Source organism: Malus domestica, chromosome 03 (genome assembly GCF_042453785.1).
Source record: "Malus domestica chromosome 03, GDT2T_hap1".
In the NCBI taxonomy this organism is placed as follows: domain Eukaryota; kingdom Viridiplantae; phylum Streptophyta; class Magnoliopsida; order Rosales; family Rosaceae; genus Malus; species Malus domestica.
Window position 1 is genome coordinate 10,088,624 of NC_091663.1, and position 23,661 is coordinate 10,112,284.

A 23,661-nucleotide genomic window follows, 5' to 3' on the forward strand; every position below is an offset into this window, starting at 1 on the left:
TATTTTTAGTACAACTTAGTTTCCCGTTCGAGAATTAGTACAACTTATTTTCATGACTGTGGTCCAATTAATTCTTTAATTGTCCCATTATTTGGACAATTTGTGAATGCACAGTTATAATGCGTAGTTTATGGTTGAAGGATTAGGTTTCGATTGTAGAGATTTTGATGTTATCTCTGTACGTTCTTCGTGTTGTACACTTGAAGAACTGTATCGAGATGCTGCCGAAATTCATCCATGCCGAAATATAATCTGATGTAGCCGTAAATTACGTGACATGACTATGCATTCCGGAATGGGATAGGGCGTTTACCGGAGGCATAAGGTGACATTATCATTTTGTATGAAGTTGTTATGATTGTTGTATTGTTATTGTGGTTCCAGGAATTATGGACAGGACATGGATACAGAACCCGAATAGATGCGCGGACAAATACTTGGATGGAATCAAGGATTTCATTGACTTTGCATGTACACACAACTCGGGTGCAACTAGAATCCGGTGTCCTTGTAGGAGGTGTAACAACACGTTAAGGGAGACAATTGAAAATGTTCGATTTCATTTGGTAAGGAATGGAATGATTAAGACATATACTACTTTGAACCATCATGGGGAACAATTAGCAATGCTTCGTCTTCAAACGCCAAAAAAAGTGGATAATGTTGAACCTATTGTGGATCCTAATGAACAAGTCATCGATATTATAAACAATGCTTTTCCATTTGCATCGACAAACACCAATCAGGAAGGGGAAAATGACGTGCCTACACCAATGGACAGTGTAGAGTTCAAACAATATGAAAAACTATTAAAAAATACCAACCAAGAGTTATACCCATGGTGCGACTGCTTTTCCGTTCTCACAGCCATTGTGGAACTAATGCATTGAAAAATAAAGTATCGTATGTCTAACCAGTGTTTCAATTACTTTTTTGGGGTTTTCAAGAGAATGCTTCCAAAGGACAATTATTTGCCAAAAGACCATAGACACGCGCAAAAGGTGTTGAATGGTCTTGGATTGGGTTATGAAAAAATTCACGCTTGCAAAAACAATTGTATTTTATTCTACAAAGAGAATAAAGCATTGGATAAATGTCCTGTATGCAATGAGTCAAGGTTTAAAATGACATCTCAGAATAAAACGATTAAGATCCCGCAAAAAGTTATGCGTTATCTGCCCCTGAAACCTAGGTTGTAGTGATTGTATATGTCGACGCATACTACCACAGAGATAAGATGGCATAAGGAAAAACTGGTAGACGACTATGTGATGCAGCATCTTGCAGATGGGGAGGCATGGAAAGAGTTCGATCAAACATTCCCCAAGTTTGTTGCTGATTCTCGTAACGTTAGATTGGGACTTGCTATTAACGGATTTAATTCGTTTGGGGTTTTAAACCAACACCACAGAACTTGGCTGATTTTCGTATTTTCGTATAATTTGCCGCCATGGAAATGTAGGAAAAAATAATACATGATGATCACTCTATTGATAACTGAGAATCCTGGTAGGTCAATCGATGTATACTTACAACCGTTGGTGGATGAGCTAAAAGATTTATGGACACACAGTGTGCACACATGCGATAAATGTACTAGCATGATGTTTACTTTGCGGGCTGCAGTGATATGGATTGTGAATGATTTCCCCACATATGCAATGGTTTCCGGGTGGAGCACTAGGGGTTATATGGCATGCCATGTATGCAAGGAAGACGTAACATATAGTTGGCATGCCAAAAAAGTTTGTTACCTTGGTCATTGAAGATGGTTGCCTTGGGACCAAGCCAGAGAAGGATAAAGAGTTTGACGGGGAGAAAGAGCATCGCCTCAAACCCAGAAAATGGTCCAGTGCTCAGATTTTGGAATAGCTTAACTATTTGGATTTTGCTCATTTCGGGACCAATGTCAGTAGGACAAGACCTTCTACATATATGAACTGGACACACAAGTCTATTTTTTTGATCTCCCGTATTAGTCCAAACTAAAATTGAGACACAACCTCGATGTTATGCATGTTGAAAAAAATGTATTTGACATATTGGTCGGCACAATTCTAGATATTGAGGGCAAGATAAAAGACACGATCAAAGCTCGTCTTGATTTGGAACGAATGGGAATACGACGGGTTTATGGATGAATAGGGACAATGATAAAGCTAGAAGGGATCTTGCATTCTTTTCAATGAAACCGAATGACAAAAAAGAATTTAAAGTTTTTATCGTCTGTAAAGTTTCCCAATGGGTATGCTTCAAATATCGCGCGTTGCATGAATGTTGACGTTGATAAATTAGCTGGCCTAAAGAGTCATGACTACCATGTGGTTCTGCAATGCCTACTTTCTGTGAGTATTCGACATCTCTTGCCAATCGATATAGTGAAACCAATCATGTTGTTGTCCAGTTTTTTTTTTTTGCAACTGACGTCAAGAACTTTGCGAAAAAATGAACATTAATTAGTTGCGCCATGACATTGTGCAAGTTATATGCAAGTGTGAGATGATATTTCCTCCAGCTTTCTTCACAAGTATGATACACGTGATGGTTCACTTACCAGATGAGGTATTGCTTGCTGGACCAGTTAACTTTCGATGGATGCAATATATTACTATTAGTTTTCTTTTGGCAGGCTTCTCAGAGACTTGAAGTAAAGTGTACGAAACAAAGCGAAGCCCCAAGGATCCATTATACAAGCTTGGGTGGCTTATGAGGCACTTACATTTGTGGAATGTATTTAAAGGATGTTGAGACAACTTTCAATTGTCCTCCTCGCAATAATGACGAGGGTGTGAGAAAGGATAAACTTTCAGTTTTTGCCCAAATTGCTCGACCATTTGAAGATTCGATTTATGGTGAGCCGTTTTCCAAGAAAGACATAGAGGTGGCACATTGGTTCGTACTCAACAATTATGATGAGACACAGTCATACCTAGACGAGCATGAAAATATGATGAAGCAGGCATATCCTTCACATTTGTATGCCAAGAAACACCGTGACTTGTTTCCGCAGTGGTTTGTCAAATATGTAAGTTTTAAGTGTTTTGTATTGGACATATATATTGTACCAATTAAGTTGCTTGAACTAACAAATTTAAATGTTTGTCTAATATTAGGTGAATCAATCGAAAACATCGAATTCCCCCGCGTACACTGAAGAGTTATATAACTTGGCGTTCGGACCAATTCGCGTTGAATTGTACTCGGGTTGCCATGTCGACAGCGTCAAGTTCTTAGCGGGTGCACGAGATGGCAAGTTGTGTACGCAAAACAATGGTGTTCATGTCCCCGAGGGAGGTGAAAGTACAAACATTGAATTCTATGTTAAACTAACAAGTGTCGTGCAATTGCTTTACAAAGACTGGTGCTAAGTGATCCTATTTAAGTGTCGATGGTTTGATACAAACCCAAATAGGCATGGAAGTGTGAAAAGAGATTATGGATTACTATCAGTGAACACTACCAAAACTTGGTACGATGACGACCCTTACAACTTAGCAACCATGGCAAAACAAGTTGTGTATCTAAATGACCCTAAAGCTGGGAAGGGTTGGAAAGTTATTCAGAAGATGGATCAAAGGAACGTGTATGCTATACTAGAACAAGACCATACTGATGACAACATTGACAATGTTGCTGACCAACGTCTTGAATCTTCGATGGAAAGTGGTGCAGAAACACTCCAAGATACTAATCTTATCCAAGAACCATTTCAGATAGAAGGAGTATCTTCAATCGAAATACTGATTCAGTCAATCACAATTGACCTCGGTAATATTCCACAATACGATGGTTGAGTGCGCACAAATGACGATGGTGACGTATCTATCGATGATGAGGAATGAGACATTGAAAATGATGATAGCGACGAAAGTGAAAGTTATTATAGTTCGGATGAAGATTAAGGCAATATATTTGTAACTTTTTTTGTAAAACACATGAAATGGTTAATGCATTATATAGAGTGATGGAAAAAATGGTATGAATAATTCCCATTTTATATGTGAATTACATTGTAAATAACTTTGGTATGTTTGTATATTATAATAAATTGTAAACAAAATAAAAAAAAATTTAAAAACCATTTTAAAACACAATTGCGTGACGCATAACAATTTTTGGTCGGGCAAGCTAGGCCTAGCAATTCCTAACACAATCCAATAACCCAACACTACAAGCAAAATATTAATTTAATAATTTTGTAACCCTAAAAGAAATTACTATTTATATATATATATATATATATATATATATATATATATATTAATTTAACAATTTTATACCCCTAAAAACTATAAAATTTTTATATATATATATATATATATATATATTAAATTTAATTTAAAAAATTGGTGACCATTGGATTGGCTTAAATATACATACCATTCAACTTCTTAAGTGTTATACGTACAAAATAAATAAATTTAAATCTACTAAACTAATGGATCCACAAAATCTTATGTTATACTTAATGAAAGTATAAATAAACTCAAACAAACATTCAAAAATCAAGTAACCGTACAAAACTTTTCGACAATTAGAAATGAAAGATCACGATTGAACGGTTATTTTAACTCCGATTTTGATGATTTTTTACAGCTACACTTCTTGACCCTATATGAATACAATGAATGGATTCGATCTTCAATTTCAACTATTTACACTAGATTTTATGTTATACTTAATGAAAGTATAAATAAACTCTAAGTGTTAATGAATCTATCTTTTTGATGGGATACGTATTGTACGAAACTAATTTCAACAATCCAACCGTCAAACTTGTTTGTATATGGTTCGAGATTGCATATGCCAAAAATCGCAGAAAACAAACATTCAGATATCAAGTAACGGTATAAAACTTTTCGACGGTTATAAACAAAAAATCACGATTTAACAATTATTTTAAATTTACGCAGGAATATTGCGAGACAAATACATATATTTCGTCGTGCAAAATATATTTGTGTGACGAAATATATTTATTCATCGCGCAAGTGTCTGAAATTTCAATTAAGGCACTTTTTTCGGGGAAATTTTAAAAAACTTGTGCGACAATTTTTTAGCCTTGCAAGACGAGACTCTGTCACGCAAGATTCTATATTTTAACCCCCCTCCTTCTTCCCCCCGCAAGATTCTATATTTTAACCCCCTCCTTCTTCCCCCCACCTCCCTCTTCTTCCTTTTTCCCTGCGCGATACCCTCTCTCATTCCTCTATATCTCCATCTTTCTCTCCGTCCCTCTCTCCGGCCGTCACGACTTCATCTCCAAGAGGTAATTTCCTCTTTATTTTATTTTCAATTTTTTTATTTACAAATTGGGGGTTAGAATTAGGATTTTTTTTCTTTTTCAAATTGGGGGTTAGAATTAGGGCAGTCGAGTTAGATTTAGGGTTCGGAAATTGGAAGTTACATCTAGGTTCTTAAATTAGAGTTTTTAGGGTTCTTAATTGGGGTTAGATTTAGGTCTTAAATTAGGGCAACGATTTTGGGCAGTGAGGTTAGATTAGGTTTTCTTAAATTGGGGGTTAGATTTAGGGTTCTTAAATTAGGGGTTCTTAAATTCGTGGCGATTGTCATACTACAATCAAGTTTATGTCCAAGTGCTCAGGAAGGGTTATCATAGTGAGGGATAACAATAGGTTTCATAGGTTTGAGGATGGAAAGTGCACATGCGGAGATTAGTTCTGTAAACTTCCATGTGCTTCCCTTTGTTTTTGTTTTCTCTGTGATTGCACGTTGCTCTCTTCATAAAATATGCAGAAATGAACACATCTAGAACATGGGTTCAGCGAGTTGGCATTTTTCATATTTCAAAATTTCGTTTTCTGGAGAAAGGGTTCAGCAATTTGGGATTTTTTTTTTCATCCAAATTTGTGTTTCCTGGAAAATGATATTGTATTGTAAGTTCTTATGTCCTAGATGGGTATTTATTTTCTCTCTTGAAGAAATTTGTTTATCTTTTTTGGATATCGGGTGAGGTTTTTTGTCAACAAATACTTTCATTGCTAATAATGTCATTCTTTAACAAAAATACTTTCATATGATAAGATTGTCATTCTTGATTTTTTTCAATTTTCAGGAGAACAATCCACTAGCTTTTGGACGTACACTTTGGTCACCTGCATTACTTTATGGTAATTTTAATTACTATTTCCATAATTTTGTTACCTTCCATTGCTTTCTAGTATTGTTGTTTGACTTCAAGCTCAAGTGGTCTGCTCGAAAGTAGCCTTATGGATTTTGGTATTGTTGTGGTTGACTTGCTTTTTTAAGGTTCATTTGATGAGAGCTTGCATATCAGAATTAGATGTTTTGGTTACTCTCTTTCATTAGTTTTCTGATTGTATTCATTGACCAATATTATGCTTCGATTTTTGAAAATAGAAGGTTATCATCTCTGCTTCTAGGGAGATGCAAAGAAGGTTATCAGTTATCCTCTGCTTCCCTTTGTTTTAATTGTGTTATAGCACCTGTTGTGTGTATTGGTGTGATATATTGGACTTTGTAACTCCTAAGATGCCTAATGCTTTCTTTTTTTGGCTATGATGCTTGTATCCATGGTTATTATTGAATATGTGTCATACTTTTTTGTTTCCATCCATTAAATTGGGTGTATGTTCTTGGTTTCTGCCTACCCTCGAGGAGCCAAATTGCTAGCTTGTGGTTTATTTGTCACTTGAATTCCCTAACACACACAGAGCACGTACATACTAGATTTTGCCTTCAACTACTCCTTTATGCTAGATTCTTCTTATAAGTTATAATTGATGGGTCTATATCCTATCTAAATTGATTAATTTGTGTATAGTATATTAGTTTTAAGTTTTGTTTCTGCCAAACTTGAATTGGGTTTAAAATTAGGGTTTTTAAATTTAGTTTTAAATTTAAGTTGAAATTATTAGCACGTGTAAGGGAAGTTAAATCTTTGTGTACAAAACAAATTGATTACCAATTTTGTAGATGTCAAAGCTCATTAGAACCCGAAGGGCGATGACTTCTACACCTAGTCCGATGGCTACACCTAATCCGACGACTACACCTACTACTGCCACCACTGCTCCGACAGAGATGGACCATGGGCCGGTCAATCCAATTGACCCAGTTAGTCCTCCAGTCCCACAGGCACAGGCATCGTCGACTTCTTCGGTGGCATTGCTTGTTAGCTCCCGACGTACTCACTGGCGCCCCTATACTACGGACCAGATGTCGCCATCAGGATCCACAACCGATGCCTTGGGTACACGGCCAAGTATACAATCCTAATTCATTCCCTCATTCCCATGTTAACTGAATTTTGTTATTTTAGGTTCAATTTGTTAAGTTATGTCATGTAAGGATTAAAAAGTTGTCATCGTTCCAAACCTTTTATTAAACTGTTGTGATCATTGTGTTGGATGCGTATATTGTTTATGCTATTTTCAGGGTTTTGGGAAATGTGTTAATTATAGGGGAGGTTATGCCGAAATTTTAGTAGGATGTTATTAGTTTTGGGTTAATGATTTATTTTTCATCTATTTACAGCGAAGAAAAACACCCGGGGACCTTGTCGGCAATTAAAGACGGCCAAGGTCACCCGGGTGACCAACAATCGTATCCCAATCGAATACGATGAGCAACATAGGGCAGCACCAACGGCGGAGCAGCATAGTGCATTGGCCCATGACATTGGGCATGTTGTGCGGACCTTTTGCCCTATGTAGTGGAAGTCTTGGAAGGCGATGCCGGAGGAGACGAAGAACACGGTACGCAACCAATTGTCCATAAGTAGCGTTGCCTTTTTAATGCTTTTCATGTAAAATTTATATATTTATATTTATTACTAATACTTTCAAAATATTTGTTACATTGTAGAAAAACTACAATTTGGAGGACATGGACGAAGACATGTTCGCGTACCTCAATTGGCTCTTCTCCGAATGCTACAAGCAGTGGAAGAGTGACCTGCACCAATGTTTCTAGCAATTTGATGATCTGCAGGTCGCTCTCGAGGAAGGTTGTCTAAAAGAGTTGGAGGATCGACAAGATAGTTAGGTTTGGCTTTGCGGTCATTTTCAAGAGCCGGGCTATATGGTGCGTTTTTAATTACGACTTCTTTCATTTTACTTTTTTTAATTTTTACTAATGTTTTTTTTTTTCTTTAAGTATTACAACTAATATGTTTATTTTTTTTATAACAGAAGAAGGCAAAGGCGAACAAGATCAATCGGGAAAAGAAGACTCTTCTCCACCATTCGGGTTCAAGGCCTTTCTCTTATAGGATGGAGGCGCAACAGAAGGTATATATTACATCTTTCATTTCCAATTTTAAAATGCCGCTGATAAATTTTTTTTTTCTTACTAACATTTTCCTTATCTTTTTCAATTTCAGGAAGGTTCAAAATTTCCGTAGATCGACGTCTTTGCTGACGTTTATGTTCGGCCTGGGAATAAGTTGACCGAGTCCCTTCATGTAAGTAATTTCTTATGCATTCAACATTTATACTAATTATTTCAAATTGTTTTCTATTAATAATCCATGTTTTTTTTCAAAGGCGACTATGGTGGAGAAGAGTCAGTCAGTGCTTTAAGAGTCCGCTCCCAGCTTCCCTCAGACACGCCGATTGAGTCTGTTTATCCCCCTGAGGATGCAGGGTTTCACATTGTGACAGAGACATTGGACCAGACTTTCGGTCGGAGGCCAGGGACTTATTGTCAGGGGGTGGGAAATGCCAGGCGGTGGGAGAGTAGAGCCTCGTCATCCTCGTAGTCAAAGGGCCAGGTTACGGCTTTGACGCATGAAGTCGCTGGCCTAAGGAGTAAGCTAGCATTGTACAAGTCTCAAATGTCGATGCTTGTACAAGCCCTCAGTTCCTCCGGAATATATCTCCCCGGTTTTTCTGCACCATCGCCCTCACAACCCTTCCACACTGAGCAAGCACAGAAATTAGGTCCATTGACCTCCGACCCGTCCCTAACCAGCAACAAGATCCTTTGAACGACATTCCTATAGATTTTTCCGCTTTTTTTTCATAGTTTTGTTCCTGCTTTCTTTTAAAACTTTATATTTGTATGTACATTTTTATTTATATTATAAATAAAAATTGTTTTTTTATTCATTAATTTGCTTCCTTTTTTTTTTGTCATTAGTATGAAATCTTTTTTTTTAATTTTCCTTTTATTCTTTTTTTTTTTTGATAAAAATTACACTTGCGCGATGTTGACTAGTCGTCGCGCAAAATTAAGCATGTCTTATAACTTCGTCGTGTATTACCACGTGCCTCTAACATTTTTCGTCCTGTAAACTTTTCGAGACAAACTAGTCACAAAGCGCACTTGTACTCTTTTATATCGTACAACAAAAACCTTCGTCCGTATAACTTTAGCGCGACGAGTAATAAAGCGTCACGTAATTTTTTTTTGCGCGACGAGTTTGAAATTGTTCGTCGCGCAATGTCTTTTTTCACGACCTTTGAGAAACAAAATACGCGCGACGATTTTCTGGTCGCCATAGTTTTTGTGCGACCTAATAATGATTTGCGCGACAAAATCTTCCTCATTGTGCAAACTGTTTAATTTAGTAGTGCATGGAGATAAAAAAAAAATTGTGGCTTGAAAATAATTCTTACTGTGATCTCTTGCTTTGCTCCAGGTCCTTTTGTTTTTACTAATTAACCCCTGAATTTTTATACTTAGCAAAATCCCCGTCTTTAGATTTTCAAAATTTCTATCCAACATTCTGTCTATCTTTGCACGCATTGTCCAAGTGAGAGACTTCCGAGAAAAAAGTCATTTTGTCCCTCACCCATTCCTACAACAATTTCTACCTTTCTTCCTTTCCATCTAATGCTTAGTTGGGCACAAAATGACTTGCTCACTCTCAGAAGTTTCTCACATGAACATATGTGATAAAAATAGATGGAATGTTGGATTGGAAAATTCAAAAATCTAATTGTAACGAGAGTTTGGGCTGATTATAAAAGTTTAGGTGGTAATTGACTTAAATAAATGTTTAGAAGGAAAATTGGCAGTGTCTTACATGTGGAGGGGACAAATTGACAAAATATAATAATGAGGTAGACGATAACTACCTTTTTATAAATATTGAAAATTAGCTAAAAACAGCATGTGAAAGATTTTCTTTTTGGACAAAATTTGTAGCCAATTTTCTAAAGAATTTGATGGTGGCTAAGCTGACCACGTACTGTGAAGAATGGGCAGTAATTAGGTCCAGTATCTCTTCTATTATGAACAATTTGAAAAATTGCTTGTTGGAAAAGCTTCCAATTGACAGAATAAGACGTGTTCTAATATTGGGTCCTAAGTTCTAACCAGTCAAATTCCGAGAATTATATGCAAGCAATGACTCTGAAATTGAGACATGAGAATTTGCCCGGCGTTTAAGTTGTGGACTTCTAGAGGAAGAGGAGAGTACGAATTAATATGCAGCAAGGTGTGTATGGAAGTCATGGAACGGAAACAAATTCAAAGTAGATGCTTCCGAACAAAAACGAAAGCCAAAAGATTGAAAAATCGTAGAGTGAAGGTCGCATTCTTTAATATGAGTTTTTTCTTTCCTTAATATGAGTTATTTTCTTTTTTGGTTATTGAAAGTATAGGGGGGCACCGACGACTATGGTGGCTGCCGATTTGGGTTTCTGGAAAAGGAGGGAGGGAGCGCTTGGAGGGAGAGAGGCTATATAAGATACGTTATTTGCGAGTGGCATAATAAGTATACCTCCTTAACGGGGAATGCAATTATAATTCTTCCAAGAACAATATAAAAAAAATCCTAATTTTTTCGATGTGTTTTGAACTTATTCTGATAAAAGAATTTTAAGTTATTTGCTAAAATTATGTATTTCGTAATCAACTTTTGTATTTTATAGTAAATTTAGTATGACTTTATTCAGGGAGCTCTACTTAATTATAGTGACAAAAAAAAATCACAAAATACATTTCTTAGGATTCAACTAGTTTTGAATCATTTTAAGGAGAGGCAAAAGCTTAATTTCCAACAAACCTAACCCAAAAACAAGCGCACTAAAATTTTAAAATCCCAATCATGCCGCCAATGAACTTCTTACTTAACCAAACCAAAATTACAATATCTATAAAAACATCAAACTAATTTCAGAACCATAAAAATTAATTTCTATAAAATCAGTTTCACAATTCACTCATTTTTGCAAGATCAGTTTCAAAAAATTTTGCACTTCAGCAAGATCAGTTTCATAATTCCTGCACTTTTGCAAGAGGGAGAAAGAGAGAGGTCAAAAGAAGGAGGATACAAGTACCAAGAAAGAAAGAAAGAAAGAAAGAAAGACAAAGAAATAAAGAGATAGAAAGACATCTTCAAATATAGACAAGTAAAATTATAAATGCAAAGACAATTAAAAAAACAACAATTATATCATTTTTATATATAGGGGTGGTTCGGACCAGGATCTCAATCCAAAAATGTTAACCCAAATCCCGAATCGATCATTTTCGGGATAGGATTTCGAAAACTAAAACCGAATCAAAATTTCGATATTCCTGAATTTCGGGATTCCTGAAAATTTTTCAAGATTTCGGTACAGTTTGGGTATAATTTTCAATCTATGAAACGACAACATCATGCTCAGAAATCCAACATGCATGCTCAAAAATCCAACCAATTCGATTGCAGAAATCAAACACGCATTCTCAGAAATTCAAATTACTCAAATTGAGAAATCCAAATCCAATTGCAGAAATCCAAACCCAAATTCAAAAATAAAAAAAAAAATTAATCTGACCTGAAAGTTATGAAATGAAAATTGAAAATATTATTTCCTAAAAATCCTCCTTGTGAAAAATCGATAATTGGCCATAACTTCAAGAGGTAAGTAATTTGATATCGGGAACTAAATTTGAATGACTAGTCGAAACAAAAAACTAATTTAAATTACTATATGATTTTGATGTAGCAGTTGTGGTTATGAATCCTTTTATGATTCACAAGCATGAATTAGCAAGTGCCCTTCACATAGTTTGCTGGCATTTCTCTAATATACGTGGGGTCTTTATACAAAGACAATTGCTCAATTCTTTTCAGTTTCTTCTTGTCAAACGTTTCAAATCTAAACATGTACTCTTTTTTTACAAACACCTCTCATACTAATTAAGTAAAAAGTCTAAACACGTGACTTACACAGTTTTGTTTAAAAAGTATTTTTAGTAGAGTGATAGCATTAGTACAATTTTGTTTAAAAAAATATTTTTAGTAGAGCGATAGTGTTAGTGAATAAGACAGTTATAATTGTTAAGGGAGAGATGAATCAATGAGGACTAAGACATGTAAATGTTTTCCGCCACATCTACTTGTTAGGAAGACAGGAATCAGCAAGCAAAAATGCACCCACCGGAAAAATATGGTTCCCAAATGGGACAAATGGGACCTAAGATCCAACAAAAAAAATATGGGACCAGAAAAACCCTTCAAACAAACCTTCATTATATATATATATATATATATATATATATATATATATATAAAGCGTGTCAAACCAAGTTTAATGGATACGACCTTCACAAGGTGCGGCTTTGCTTGGACTTGAAAGTCATGGCAGCATATAAGATTTGAACATTTCATCCCTTTGTTCTTCTCTATTTGTTTGGAGTATTTAAATGAACAAATTTTCTATGTGCTTTCTTTCATCTCTTTCATTAATTCCTCATTGATACTGATCCATTTTTCCCCCAAGAAAAAATAGAAATTATGGCTTCTGGAGGATCAGCATCCAGCCGTTCACTTCAAGACACACCCACCTGGGCTTTGGCAGCAGTTTGCTTTGTGTTCATATTTCTCTCTCTATTTATAGAGCACTTGATCCATATCATTAGCAAAGTATGTACATATTACCCCTTGTAAGATATTACCATCAAATTTGTTGAAAAGAGTCATATGGTTTTTGAAAGTGGTTTCACTGATTTCAAAATTTCTTTAATTTGATCATATGTGTTTTGGTGCAGTGGCTCAAAACTCACAAAAAGACAGCCTTGTTCGAGGCCGTAGAGAAGCTCAAATCAGGTAAGTTATTTCAGTTTGTTGGTATATTCATTGAAAAATGATCGAACTTGCCTATCCTAATTATTCTGACTATTCTTTCAACGTCAGCGGTTTAATGCAGAATGTATGTTCTAGTTGATAATTTATAGAATTTGCTGAATCAAATTTTTATTTTTTTGGTGCAGTTCTTATACTCCTGGGATTTATGTCACTAATTTTGACAGTATCACAAAGATCCATATCCAAAATATGCATACCCACAAAAGTTGCATATACCATGCTTCCCTGCAGAAAAAAAGCACCAACAAAAACCACCAAAGCACTTGGTTTTGAGCAAATATCAGTAGAAAGAATGCTTGCAGCAGCTGATACCAGTGAGGATCACTGTGAAACCCAGGTATGTTAATAAGTATTTTGTTTTGATTTATATTTATATTTTTAGGATGAAAATTAAGGGTAGTTGTATTTTCTCTTTTAATTTAGTTTTATTTAATTAAAAAAATTTGGGTTTGCAGGGAAAGACCTCGTTTATAACTCAAGGGGGCCTCAATCAGCTCAACAACTTCATCTTTGTTTTGGCAGTTATGCAGATTGTGTATAGTGTTCTCACCATGGCTTTAGGAAGGGCCAAGGTATGCTACGCACCTTTATATATATATATATATATATATATATATATATATATTTTTTTTTTTTTTTTTTTTTTTTTTTTTTTTTTTTTTTTTGGCTATAATGCCTTTGACATTTGTATGGGAAAATGTTTGATGGCTCTTACGGTCTTACCCCACCAAATTGATATAAATGTTTTAACTTAGGTGTATGGTACTTTTAGAATTGTCTCTATCTACAAATGCAAGAGTTGTCTTTCCCTTTTGTTCTTTTTTTATCAAACTATAGATTTTGTTTGATTAGTCACCGACGGAATTTAAATCTATACCGTCATGCAAGTGCTCAACACATCCACCATTGTGGAAAATACCACTTGCAAGAGTTGTCCTTTTTTTTGTATAGAATTTTTGTCCAATAAAGGCATCCTGCTAGACCAACAACGTTGAGAGTAAAAACCGTGTAACATGCACAAAAATTGATCGTTCAATAATTGTCTACGAACAACATTTTGGGTGTTTATAGATCGCACCCAATGTTCTCCTAACCACACCCCATTAACAATGACCTCACCTTCACGGACCAGGTTTGAGAATCTGGTTGTTAAAAATAGTAAAACTTATTTAAATTTCTACACATTGACTTTTTTAAGATTTCGAGAATGCATCCCAACATGAAACTCAAAAGAATTAGGTAACGAAGTCCTTGTTGTACATGGAAAATTTTGCACTTTTGGGTGTGTGAAGTCAATTGCATGCACCCCATGAGGCAGTTGGGGAAGCTTTGAGAATTGAAAGGCAGAAAAAATGCATTAAGATTCGGATCACACACATTCCCTTCCAATTTTAAATTAATCATAAGTCATTTCATAGTTAAAGGAAAAGTATATAGTTTTTCAATATTATTCTAATCCTATTTGTGTCACATATATATTATGTTACTCCATGTTAATTAATTATAAAAATATTGTGGTAGCAAGTACACAAGCTGGCGGGCACTTCAATTTGTTGTGTTCTAAATCGTTCTAAATCGTTCATCGAAAAATCATTAAAAACATATATTCTAGACTTGCAATCCGAGTAGCAGATCAAAATGTTTAGCTATCAGTAGCATTCGGGTCAGATCTAACCAATAGATCCTGTAGCTTTCCTGTTTTCTCTGTTCCGGCATTAGAATGTTCTGATCCCCGAAGGAATTTCTTAGTTCAACGTTGAGCCAGCCCCGCTTTCCTCTCCCGCGGCATGAGCTCATTCGCCAAGTCCGAACTCCCATCCTGCTACTTAAGCACCTTGTGATTGTTAAGAAGATCATTACGAGCCTTTTCCTAGAATGTTTTTGTAGATTTCGAATTTTCATGGTGGATTAGGGCGAGAATGAGTCCGGGAATCCAGGGCATACTAATCCTGAAGCTTCTGCTCTCCCCTGGGAGGCTTTTGTTAGAATTCGAATTTAAATGGGAGATTTGTGTGCAATAACCTCACAACTTCTTCAAGAAGAAGAAGTTACAGTACAGAGAATGAAGAATGATGAAAGAGAGAGAAACTGCAAGCAGAGAATGTGACTGCAAATTTTCATTCACACGCACAGCATGAGCTTGCTAGCAAGTGTGTGAAGAATCCCACACACTTCTAATGGTGACATAGTTTTGGCAGTATTCAAGTTTACATCAAAGCAATTTCAGTCTTCCATCTTACTGTTGAGAGTTGTCCAACATTGGTGAGAGACAAAGTTTGCTATGTGCTTATATGGTCTTGGGCTACTCGCCATATTGCCAATTGGTTTTATGGTGGAACCTCAATTTCATCATGGTATCAGAGCAGGTTGTCCTCGTGTGCCGTCAAACGGCCACACGTGCTCCACGTCATCCAGTTGTTTTCCACGTGTAGGCTTGAAAATCCGCAACACGTGTTGGGGCGTGTTGAGAGTTGTCCCACATTGGTGAAACCTCAATTTCATCACTTACATCCTATAAGATGAAGAAACATGGCACCTCACTTACTTAAGACCTATAAGACTTAAATAAGTAAAATTACATTTAAACCTGAGCTAATTACTCCAGCAATGTAAGCTAGGATTAATACAAACACTTGGCACATCAGTTCACGATTTATGCTTCAACAGGATTTACTAGCATTTACTTACTTAAATGACAGATCACTTTTTTTTATAATTATTATTAATTTTGTTTTTTTTTTTTTTTTTTTTTTACTTATTGGCTACTCGGGTAACTGGTTTTGTGTTCAAATAAATTAACAGATGAGGCGTTGGGAAGCATGGGAAAAAGAAACTCAAACAGTGGAATACCAAGTGGCAAATGGTAAGATAAACAATGACATAAATTCTTAATTTAATTTTGGGTAATGCTAGGGAGACCAAAGTTTTAAACAAAATTATGTAAACTAAATGATGTGGTTATTGATTATTGGATTAGGTGTAGTCTTAATTTGTTTTTCTGTGTAAACTAATCTAGCTTAACTTGTTTAATTTATTCCATGATCCAATTTCAATAAAATAAAGCAGCTAATCCAACCCTTTTTTTTCAATACTCAACTTTTGGGTGTAGATCCTAATCGGTTTAGGTTTACAAGGCAGACAACATTTGCTCTTAGACATATGAGTTCTTGTACAGGAAGTGGAACATCTGTTGGACTGTGGATTGTGAGTTGATTTCTTTTCACTTTATGGTTTAGTAAAAGAGAGGAGGTACCTCTTAACTATTTATTAAATTTTGATTATTTTATTCTGGTTTTTCTGCAGAGGTGCTTCTTCCGGCAGTTTTTCCATTCAGTGGAGAAAGTTGACTACCTCACTCTGCGTCATGGTTTCGTTTCGGTGAGTATAATTAAATGGATAAACAAATAATACACAAAACCATATTATTCAGTTCACTGTTATTTAGTTCTCGTTTCTCACATTTCAGTAGTTTATATCTAAACTATGTTTTTCACAAATTTTGCAGACTCATTTTCCAACAAACAACAATGCATTCGATTTCCAAAAGTATATACAACGATCACTGGAGGATGATTTTAGAGCTGTAGTCGGAATCAGGTTGCCAACTGTTAATTTTTTATTTTTTAATTTTTTGTCAATTTTTTTTCTATTATTATCTACATTTAAAATACTGATAACATACAATCATATCTTTCACATAAATATATGTCACCTATGTATTCGGTATGTCCATATTCCATTTATGTGAGATATTCAATCAACGACTCCTTTTATAACAACTTCCTAATTGTGTGTTTGTGAAATTCATCGCTTGGCAGCCCTTTCATGTGGTTTATAGTCGTCATCTTCATCCTCCTCGACGTGCATGGTAATTAAGCAGAAACCAGTTTAATTTACTTATTCAACGTAGAAGTTTCAATTCTGGTTGGTATTAATTAATTTTATGAACTTAAACAGGTTGGCAGGTGTATCTCTGGGTATCATTTGTGCCACTAATTGTATGCACTAAATCTTAAACTAGCTCTTTCTAATCGTGGGTTTATTTTACTAATTCTTGTATGAATTAAAGGGCTAATTAAGAATTATGCGCTCGTAGATAGTGCTAGTTCTTGGAACCAAACTTGAAGTAGTAGTGGCAAACATGGCTCATCAACTTCATGACCAGCATAATGTGATTCAAGGAGCTCCTCTGGTGCAACCGAAGGACAGTCACTTCTGGTTCAATCAACCGCGGTTCGTCTTGACTCTTGTACATCTCACATTGTTTATGGTAAGTATTGATCTTCTTTCTTAACTCCGTATGAGTACGTAATAATGCCTAATTAATCACTTCAGTTATTACTATGATGAAATCAACTGACATGATTCAACTTTTCAGAATGCTTTTGAACTTGCTTTCTTCATATGGGTCACGGTATGTCGTATTAATCTTCACTTGTTCGTTTTATTTAGTTAGAAATGTGAACAATTGACAAAAAACTTCTTATGTTATACTATATTCTTATGTTATATATATTATTTTTTACAACGTGACAATATAACATGTCAGACTGTTTAGTAAAACTACAGTACTCATGTTTAGTTGATTGAACTAGTACTAAAGATAAAAGTCCCTGAGTTTCAATGAAAATTAAGATAAAGCTAACTTACCTCTCCTCTCAATTATTTTCAGATACAATTTGGGATACACTCCTGCTACCATGAACACATACAGATTACAATTGTACGAGTGGTTTTAGCGTGAGTACCAACGCTCATCTTCCTCTACTTTAATTCTCTTCATCTACGTATTCAGACTCAAGTTTGCACATATGTGTGTCATTGTACAAATCGGGATGCTGCTTAGTATTGTTCCACTAAAAGTAAATTGTTGACAAATTTCTGTAGGGTGACGGTCCAAGTGATGTGCAGTTACATTACTCTTCCTCTCTATGCTCTAGTGACCCAGGTAATGCATGCCTTTACGTGCATATGCGCATATATTTGTTTTCTCTTGTCAGATGTATGTTTTGTTTCAAACTATCAATCTGAATCACAGATTCGAATGCAAATCTAATTCATCAGCGGTTAAAGTTAACAGTTTGATAGCAGAACATATCGTTTGACATCAGTAGAAAATATAACCCTTGTTAATGTACACCTAAACTCGGGTTATGCATGCAGATGGGATCAAATTTCAAGAGTGCAGCAGTGCTTGAAGAGCAAACAACATATGTTATAAAGCAGTGGCACGCTGATGTAAAGAGAAAGAGGAAAACTAAATCACACTATTCACAATCTGGTCATGACGAAGATTCATCTACGGTGGGAAGCAGCTGGGAAATCATGAATTCCCCAGATTTTTCTTCTCATCGTCCCCAACTTTCTTTCGCCGAAATGAACCACAGTCACCCTAGAGAAACTGAGAATTTTTATGGTAACGAAGAAATTGTTGAAGATCATCAAGAAAGGGTTGGACAAAATGAAATTGAACTAGCTAGTAATGCTTCATCTACTGAGGTACATATAGGAATGCCGGAGGTCACCAGAACACAAACTTAAACCTAAACATTTTATTTGGCCAAAAAAAAAAAAGGAAAAGCAAGTATGATAAATAGGTTAGCCCATTAGAGGATTGGAGTTTCTCTAATCAATTTTAGCATACCTATATAATTGGTAGTCTACATTTCTCTATTTGTTTTTCCCTCAAGGTTAATAAGCCTTAAATTGTAACTTCCAATCTTATGATGTGCTCCAGATTATATTTTTTTAATGCTTGTATCCATTAATTAACGTAAAATACTTGGCTCTTTACATGAGTAATAAGAATTTATCATTGCAGATAAATTACAGCTTGATATGTGGGTAAAACCTTTTTCTTTTGCATATTTTACTAAGTTACTTTACATGTGTCTGTGATTTGTGTAAGAATGAATGATTCCTTATATTAACGATTCAAGAACAGTCCTTTTCCTTAATTAACAGCTTATAAGGTAAAATTTTAAGTTTTGCTAGGAACAACAGAATTGGCTTGCAACTCTAGAAGTAGAGTTCGTTTGAATGTGTTTTTAAAATGATTAAAAACATTTTTAGTAAAAATGTTTTTTGAACCAATACTTAGTAAAAATGCAAATAAATTTTGAAAAAAAACACTTAAATGCTTTCTGAAAGAATCATCAGTTATGTGATTCTTGCATAAAACACTTTAAGTGCTTTTGGAACAAAAAAACATTTTCTCTAAAAGCGTTTTCAGTCATTTTGAAAGCACATTCAAACGAGATCTTAGTTTTGTTTGCCCTATTTCCTAATTTAAAGAATAAAAATGAACATAGATTACAGGAAATCTCGTTTCTCTCCCGTTTGGTGAGAGACTCTCTCTATGACATTTTTCTCACCATGGTGTGAGTGGTTACCCTTTCGTCAATTTCGTATGATACCAGCCCTAGCTATGGCCAGGGTCGGTGGTTGTCCCTTCCTTTTCCTCTTTTCTTTTTCCTTCCTTACTTTATATTACTGTTATCCCCTGGCTATATCTCCCAACCAGCGTCTTTCAACACCAATAGTTGTTGATCTTACTTGACTAAGCCCTCAAATCCGTTCTTATCTTTCCTCTAATCCTTGCTATCCATCCATCTTCACGTCCTTCATCCATCCTCGCAACTCCAATCTATCCTTTCATTCACTTCGTTCTCACTTACTTGGCTCTGTCTTTCATCAATTTTATCTCAACTCAAGTCTGCAATCATTATTGACTACGATTTGTTGCCGTCCATTAGGTGTGTACAGTTCTAGTATCCATACCGGCTCGAGTGTTCACACCACCACCACCGTCTCTCTGCCTTTGTTGGCAGTTTCGCCAGTGGGAGTCCCACTGCTTCTTTGGCTTCTTCTAATTGGTGGCTGCGATTAGAGACGTGCTCTTCACTGGATGATAGAGTCTTCCTTCCTTCTATCTCTAGCGTTGTTTGGTTGGATTTCTGGCGTTTGTTGGGTCGGTGGTAGCAGTCTGGTTTTGGGCCTCAACTCCTATTGGGCTCTTTGTGTTTTGCTTGGAAGGTCCACTTTTTCATTGTGTATACTTTGTTTTGAGCCTTTGTGTAAATTTTGCTGTTGGAAAAAGATTACCCTAGTCCAAATAAAGCAATGGCATTGCATAAGAGAAATTTGGCATTTTAAACTAATTCATTGCCAAGCCGGTCGACCCTAAGAATCATACGGTTTGGTTTAAGGATTTGAGCCTATAAGACTGAGATTGAACAAAATTTAAATGGTCCAACTAATGGTTACATGCGAACACATCTGCTAATGGTTTGACAAAAAAAATAAAAAATAAAACACACATCTACGAATGGTATACTTTCGTTGATGCCAGTTCGACAAAAGGTGAAAGTCTTGTTCGGGAGAAGGACTTTAGATGAACCGGGCTAAGTTGTTCTCCTAGGTCAGTGCTGACACATAGAGCAGCCTTCCCACGGAGTTGGACACAATACGTGGCGTCTCATTGAGAGTGCTGCCTTATACATCAACCTCATATAAGAATTCCAAAAGTGTTCCATACAATTAAAAAAATAAAAGACAAAAGAAAAACCATTACTAATATAGTCTAGTGTTATTCCTCGTTACCTGTAGGTGAGAAATCTCAAATTCGAGTTTCATAAATGACAGAGTCGTTGCTTAACTTTTGATGATCCTTTGTTCGGCTTTGTCCAAGTCATCTTCCCTCAGTATCGTTGTATTACAATACAGGAAACAGAAGACAAACCTTATACAAAATTATTGACTTTAAAAATGCATCAGGGCAAGAAACATCAATCAGCTCGAAGATGTCCAATCATAAGATAAAAAACTGTGGCAAGAAAGAAACCTTTGCTAGAAGAATCAAACATGTAGTACTAGATAAGAGACAAGGGCAATGCCCTTTGCCAATTTACGACAATTAATAGAAAGGCCCACAGGCCCAAAGGTAGACCGAAAACACCAACCATTTTGGTGTAGAAATTGGAATCGATCAATCAAATCTTGGTGCGACAAAACATATGGTTAAAGTTGGAGACCCACTTGTGAAAGAAAATTATTAAAAACATGTTAGAGCTTAGTTTTCAGCCTTATTTGACTCGGATTGTTCCTATTGGGCCACTGGGACACCACATGAAGTTTATCAAGTATTTACATAACTCTCTCAGGTTTATGAAATTACACATGTAGTCCCAAGGTTTAAAATCACTTTCACATACCCGCTTTCATCAAAAACTCCAGTGAAAGTTGCTTGAATTAGTATAAAAATACCTTTTAGGGTGTGTTTGGACGAGAGACTTCCAAATTGCAAGGCAATTAGAACAAGAATGAATAAATGGATCACAAAAAGTAAAATAGGTGGAATCAGAAAATACGTTCATGAACATTACAAACATATATGATAGGGATTTGTAAATGGCTCATTCGAAGTAATCATTTGCAAATCCCTTTATCATGCCTTTTGTAATGCTTATATGGTACATTTTTAATCCCTCATATTAAACTTTTTGTGATCCAAAAATTTAGAAGTTCCTCGCCCAAACATACCCTTAAGTACAAATGTACCCTTGTAGTTATAAGATTGATGTTTTCTATTTTCAAAATTGGTGATGAGTTTTATTTATGAAATGAATGATTTTTTCAACTAAGGACGAATTGTAGTTGGCTTGTTTAATTTTTTACGAGTTCGACTCAAGTTAGGTTTTGCTTACTTATATATTATACGAACCAAGTTTAAGCGAGTTTAAAAAATTCAAATACTTTTTCTTTTTATAAACATTACATGAGTTGAGGATTTAACTAAGCCAGACAATAATGACTTTTGAAGACAGGAGTTTAATGGTTTCACATTCTAAACTGAGAATCAGTAGCTATCGAGAAAATAATGAAAATTGTTCTACATCAGCCCTTAAAAAGTCCGTCTCAAATGAGCTTAACTTTTGTAGTGAGTACTTTAAGAGTCACAAAAACGTCTTTTTCTCATTAGATTGATGACTGGAACTTAGGGGGAGGTTAGGTTATCATACTTGTAGTTTCTTTAGAAATTAAAGAAGATGGAGGACATGATCTCAATCTCTAACTTAAAAAGTAAAGTCAACTTGAAGATGGCCAATCTAAACTTGGTAAAATTACCTAAACGCAATTTCTCGAAAACAAAATCTCAAACATGCCCTTTCATTGCAAACAAACTTCTTAAATGTATTTTAGTTCGAGTTGTTTCATGAAAAATATGAGATGCTCACAAGTTTTACGAGCCAAACACACCAATGTCATTCAAACTTAATTTGTTTCTTATCGAGCCGAACATAGACCTTATTTGTTTCTTTCACAAACCAAATTCACAAGCCTAACAAGAGCCAAAATGCCAAATCCAATACAAACTCTGAAGTCATTTCAAACCAATTTACAGCCCTAGTTAAAAGGGCCATATTATTAGTTTTTGCACTGTGCCCCGTAATATAAATGTCCCTGCATGGATGATTCGGTCTCCTCCATATACACACACCCACCTACGCATCTCCCAAATCATGGTAGCCTAAAAGGGCTCAATGGTTCCTACACGTTTGTCGAGTACCACGGCATTTATCCATTGCATTCACACTACTACGTTTAACTAATTGCGTGACGAACAAAAGTTGGTTGCGCAAAGTGTATTTCCGTCACACAAACGTCTGAGCGACGAAAACTTCGTCGCATAAAGATCGTGCAGAAAGACTTTGATCGACGAATAATAGTATTGGTCGCAAGAACGCAGCGCGACGATTTAGCCTTCGTCACACAAAATAACACGATACAAACGTGGAACGACTAATATTCGTCTCTTGAAACTTTGCGCGACAACAGTTTATTCTTGCGCAACGAAACATTGTTAGTCGTTAGAATTTTGCAAGACAAATGTATCGTCATGCAAAAAGAAAATTATATATTTTTTAAAATTTAATTTTTTGTTCTGTTTTTTTAATTTTGTAATAAAATTAAATTGCAATTAAAAAATGTAATGAAGAGAAAAATAATTTATTTAAAGAAATATAAAATGTATGAACAAGGAAAATGTTTGAAAAGTAAGGGAGTAAAAAACTAAGAAAATAATGTGGCGTAATCTACAGGGTCGTCATTCGGAGGCGGCTGGAAGGTCTCGAGGTTGGGGATGGGCTTAGAGGTCGAAGGGGCAGAGTTATAGGCATGCTCGAGTTGGAGGGGCTCGGATGTCAACGAGGGACGAAGATCAAGGAGACGAATGCCGGACTAACTGAGGGCCTATACAATCAATGACATTTGGCTCTTATACGAGGCGAGCTCAATCCTAAGGTCGGCCACATCTGCTGTCAAAGCTGTCACCACACTCTTTGACTGCGATGATGAAGAGGCTCTAGGTTCTCGCCATCGGGTATTCCCCATCCCTCTACCATACGTCATTAGCCTCTGCTCGAGAGTCTGATCCAAGGTCTCTGTAAGGATCTGAAACCCCGCATCCTCTGGGGGATCTACAGACTTGAGCGGAGTCTCGGGAGGAAGCTGAGAGGCGAACGCCTGAAGAACCAACTGCCTCTTCTCCATCATCGTCGTTTGTGTAATTGTTGACCCTAGAAACTACCAAGCCT

The 23,661-nt window shown here is 35.9% G+C and overlaps 1 protein-coding gene and 1 long non-coding RNA gene across 2 annotated transcripts; both read left to right on the forward strand.

Moving 5' to 3' along the window:
- The first annotated feature begins 5,532 nt into the window (after positions 1 to 5,532).
- On the forward strand, positions 5,533 to 9,092 carry LOC139194186 (uncharacterized). The gene is made up of 7 exons (XR_011578956.1): positions 5,533 to 6,131; positions 6,958 to 7,246; positions 7,519 to 7,739; positions 7,849 to 8,067; positions 8,175 to 8,273; positions 8,366 to 8,446; positions 8,529 to 9,092. It is a non-coding gene; the product is annotated as an uncharacterized lncRNA (long non-coding RNA).
- A 3,454-nt stretch (positions 9,093 to 12,546) lies between these two features.
- On the forward strand, positions 12,547 to 18,892 carry LOC103401460 (MLO-like protein 3). Its single transcript, XM_008340165.4, has 15 exons — positions 12,547 to 12,844; positions 12,970 to 13,027; positions 13,192 to 13,403; positions 13,522 to 13,638; positions 15,869 to 15,929; positions 16,176 to 16,270; positions 16,370 to 16,444; positions 16,572 to 16,663; positions 16,885 to 16,934; positions 17,024 to 17,064; positions 17,163 to 17,336; positions 17,445 to 17,480; positions 17,739 to 17,806; positions 17,954 to 18,014; positions 18,230 to 18,892. Exons 1-15 carry the CDS (start codon positions 12,716 to 12,718, stop codon positions 18,605 to 18,607), a joined length of 1,647 nt encoding a protein of 548 aa, XP_008338387.3. The 5' UTR covers positions 12,547 to 12,715; the 3' UTR covers positions 18,608 to 18,892.
- The last annotated feature ends 4,769 nt before the right edge of the window (positions 18,893 to 23,661 follow it).

Coding starts and splice junctions, on each gene's coding strand:
- LOC103401460 (XM_008340165.4), top strand. CDS start 12,716: ATGGCTTCTGGAGGATCAGCATCCAGCCGTTCACTTCAAGACACACCC. Junction 13,028..13,191: donor CGTAGAGAAGCTCAAATCAG/GTAAGTTATTTC, acceptor TTTTTGGTGCAG/TTCTTATACTCCTGGGATTT. Junction 13,404..13,521: donor AGGATCACTGTGAAACCCAG/GTATGTTAATAA, acceptor TTGGGTTTGCAG/GGAAAGACCTCGTTTATAAC.